Here is a 3,040-nt window from a genome sequence, read left to right on the forward strand (position 1 = left end):
CAGCTCCATCACAATAGGACCCTGGCAGAGAGGTTTCAAAGCCAGGAGACTCAAAATGCTAACCAACGCTGCTATGACACTGCTGAATGGCCTGATCAGGGAATTCTACACTCTTGGAAAGTGGAGACTTCATAAAACATCAAAAAGTTAACATTACTAGTGACACCTTGCAGCAAAGATATAGAACTGATATATGGTCTGTCCCTTGCAGTTTTGGAAACCGCATCGCYTTTGCTAGCAAAGACATTTGAGGTGGCTAATTAATGGTAAATAACTTAATTGTTTTGTCCCACAGTTAGCTGATGATTAGCTAGCCAGCTAAAATTGTTCACAGTTAGTAAGCAGTTGCGTCTACACTATTTTTCTAGCTACAGTTGCGCCGCCAAGTCAATAACCTGTCTCCAAAGATGACCTGATGTCTCTATATCTATGCTCTTTGGCCCTGTAGCACACCAGGAGCACCATAAGTGGTTAAACTGGGAACAGTTACAGCTCTGTCCTATAGTCTCTTCCACAGACTGTCTTTATTCTACTGGTCACTGAGCTGAGCCTCCCTCTGTCAAGCAAGAGACACTGGTGTGATACTACAAGCTGATCAGCCTTCTGAGATTACACTGTCTGAGACAAAGTGATTCTTAACACTCTTCAAGCTCTTAAATCAGTTATAACTTTTTAATCTCTGCCCCAATCAGAACTCATCTTTTCCCTATCATTATAGCTCACCTTCCCAGCTCTGCAGTAGTCTGCAGCAAACTTGATGGCCTCCCTCACACACAGAACATCCATGCCATCCACCTACACCACAGGGACAGAGAGGTTAATATAGCAAAGATACACACACAGTCAGTGAGTGTGTGTGTGTCCTACCTTGATTCCAGGTATATAGTCTCCTCTCTTGAAGTACTCAGTGCTAGCGGAGGATCTCTCTACAGACGTCCCCATGCCAAACTTGTTGTTCTCACAGATGAAGATACACGGCAGCTTCCACAGAGCCGCCATGTTGAAAGACTCAAAGATCTGGCCCTGATTGGACAAGAGCAGAGACGATGATGATGATTTAATAACTTTATTGTAACTGTTAGATAGACCTCACCTGGTTGGCTGCTCCGTCTCCGTACAGCGCCACGCACACCTGGTTGTTGCCCTGGTACTGACAGGCTAGGGCCACACCAGCACCCAATGGAACCTGTAGACACACACACACACACACTACGAGAATGCGTGTTCCCCTGTCGGTCTAGGTGTGTGTGTGAGCGAGTGTGACCTGTTCAGAGAGTTACCTGAGCCCCCACGATTCCATTCCCTCCATAGAAGTGTTTAGCGTACATGTGCATAGAACCACCTTTACCCTTGGCCACACCTCCTCTTCGACCTGAGAACAAGAGACAGAGAATAGAGATGTATTTCAGGTAGAAGGATCAGTTTATCGTCCTAAAAACCTGACTGTAACCATTAGGAGGAAATACAAATCTGACCTTCGATCAGTTTCTTTGGTGTGTCTCACCTGTGAGTTCAGCCATGATCTCTCTAACGGACACGCCCCGTGTGAAGGTGTAGCCGTGGGCGCGGTACGCTGTGATCAGGTGGTCTGTTGGGTTGATGCCCGCCTCGATGCCCATCGCACACGCCTCCTGTAACACAACCAACAACAGCTAGGAGAGAGAAGGGGAGTGTGTGTATGTTCCTTTCTCTCTTGCTGTGTGTTTATTCTGATCTATATGTATATGTAATGTGTGTGTTTATTCTGATCTATATGTATATGTAATGTGTGTGTGTGTGTTTATTCTGATCTATATGTATATGTAATGTGTGTGTGTGTGTTTATTCTGATCTATATGTATATGTAATGTGTGTGTGTGTTTATTCTGATCTATATGTATATGTAATGTGTGTGTTTATTCTGATCTATATGTATATGTAATGTGTGTGTGTGTTTATTCTAATCGGTCTAGGTGTGTCTATATGTATATGTAATGTGTGTGTGTGTTTATTCTAATCGGTCTAGGTGTATCTATATGTATATGCAATGTGTGTGTGTGTTTGTATTCTAATCTATATGTATATGTAATGTGTGTGTGTATTCTAATCTATACGTATTTTTTTAAATTTTACCTTAATTTAACTAGGAAAGTCAGTTAAGAACAAATTCTTATGTACAATGACGGCCTAGGAACAGTGGGGTAACTGCCTTGTTCAGGGGCAGAAGCAACAGGGAAGGGAGGGAGACAGGCGGCTCAACAACCAATGATAAGTTTGATTGAGGAAGTTTCGCTTTCATAATGCATCTAGGGCTTGTTCTGCGGCGTGTGATAGAATGTGTTGTGTAGAAGAGCATGTCCAGGAGAATCTAAATCAGTACAATGTACATGCATTTGTTTTTGTGTCGTTGTGGACCTCCCCTTGATGTCCCAAAGCTGGCCTTCGTGGGTGACAGTCATGAAGAAGCGTGTGGACACCACCTCACTCGGCCCCTCTAAGAGAGAGAGAAGACATGAAGCCCACCGGCCCACACACACACACACACACACACACACACACACACACACACACACACGATAATCCCAAGGCCTCAACCCCGAGGCTAATCCAGCGGCTGCCCTGGCGCACGTGGAAAGGAGGACGGCGGGTTCTTGCAGCAAGGAACGTGGCTGAGTTCGGTTGCTCGTTTTGGATCCGACTGACTGGTTCTAACTAGTCTGTGTGCTCTGGTATATGGTCGCGTTTGGGGTGTGCTGGGTCGGGAGGTTAAATCGAGTGTTTGGACAGGCCAATCAGCAGCTGGTGGAGGACAGAGAGCCACCCAATTTAGACAGAGCACAGCCAGAGGAAGTCTGACACGACCGAACTCGTAGATCTCTACACACACACACAGCGCACCACCCACGACACGACACGCCCATACCAACTGACACCACACTGCACCAGCAGGCACAACAACTGGAACATTCCACACTGACAACAGGCTGCCACCACCACATGACACAGCGCCCTCGACACACCCCACTGACACAGCGCACCACCCTACTGAACACAGCGCACT

The 3,040-nt window shown here is 46.1% G+C and overlaps 1 protein-coding gene across 1 annotated transcript in view; it reads right to left on the reverse strand.

The window, feature by feature from the left end:
- The window catches only part of LOC112072134 (pyruvate dehydrogenase E1 component subunit alpha, somatic form, mitochondrial-like), a 9,284-nt gene that overhangs the window by 2,890 nt on the left and 3,354 nt on the right, over positions 1-3,040 (reverse strand). Inside the window, exons 2-7 of the mRNA XM_024139557.2 lie at positions 1,505-1,631; positions 1,281-1,372; positions 1,094-1,186; positions 868-1,023; positions 724-795; positions 5-21 (exon numbers count right to left, since the gene is read on the reverse strand). Coding sequence (XP_023995325.2) covers positions 5-21; positions 724-795; positions 868-1,023; positions 1,094-1,186; positions 1,281-1,372; positions 1,505-1,619 — 545 coding nt within the window. The 5' untranslated portion in view covers positions 1,620-1,631. The remainder of the gene's footprint in view (positions 1-4; positions 22-723; positions 796-867; positions 1,024-1,093; positions 1,187-1,280; positions 1,373-1,504; positions 1,632-3,040) is intronic.

The sequence above is a fragment of the Salvelinus sp. IW2-2015 genome, unplaced genomic scaffold (genome assembly GCF_002910315.2).
Source record: "Salvelinus sp. IW2-2015 unplaced genomic scaffold, ASM291031v2 Un_scaffold1830, whole genome shotgun sequence".
NCBI classification, from domain to species: Eukaryota; Metazoa; Chordata; class Actinopteri; order Salmoniformes; family Salmonidae; genus Salvelinus; species Salvelinus sp. IW2-2015.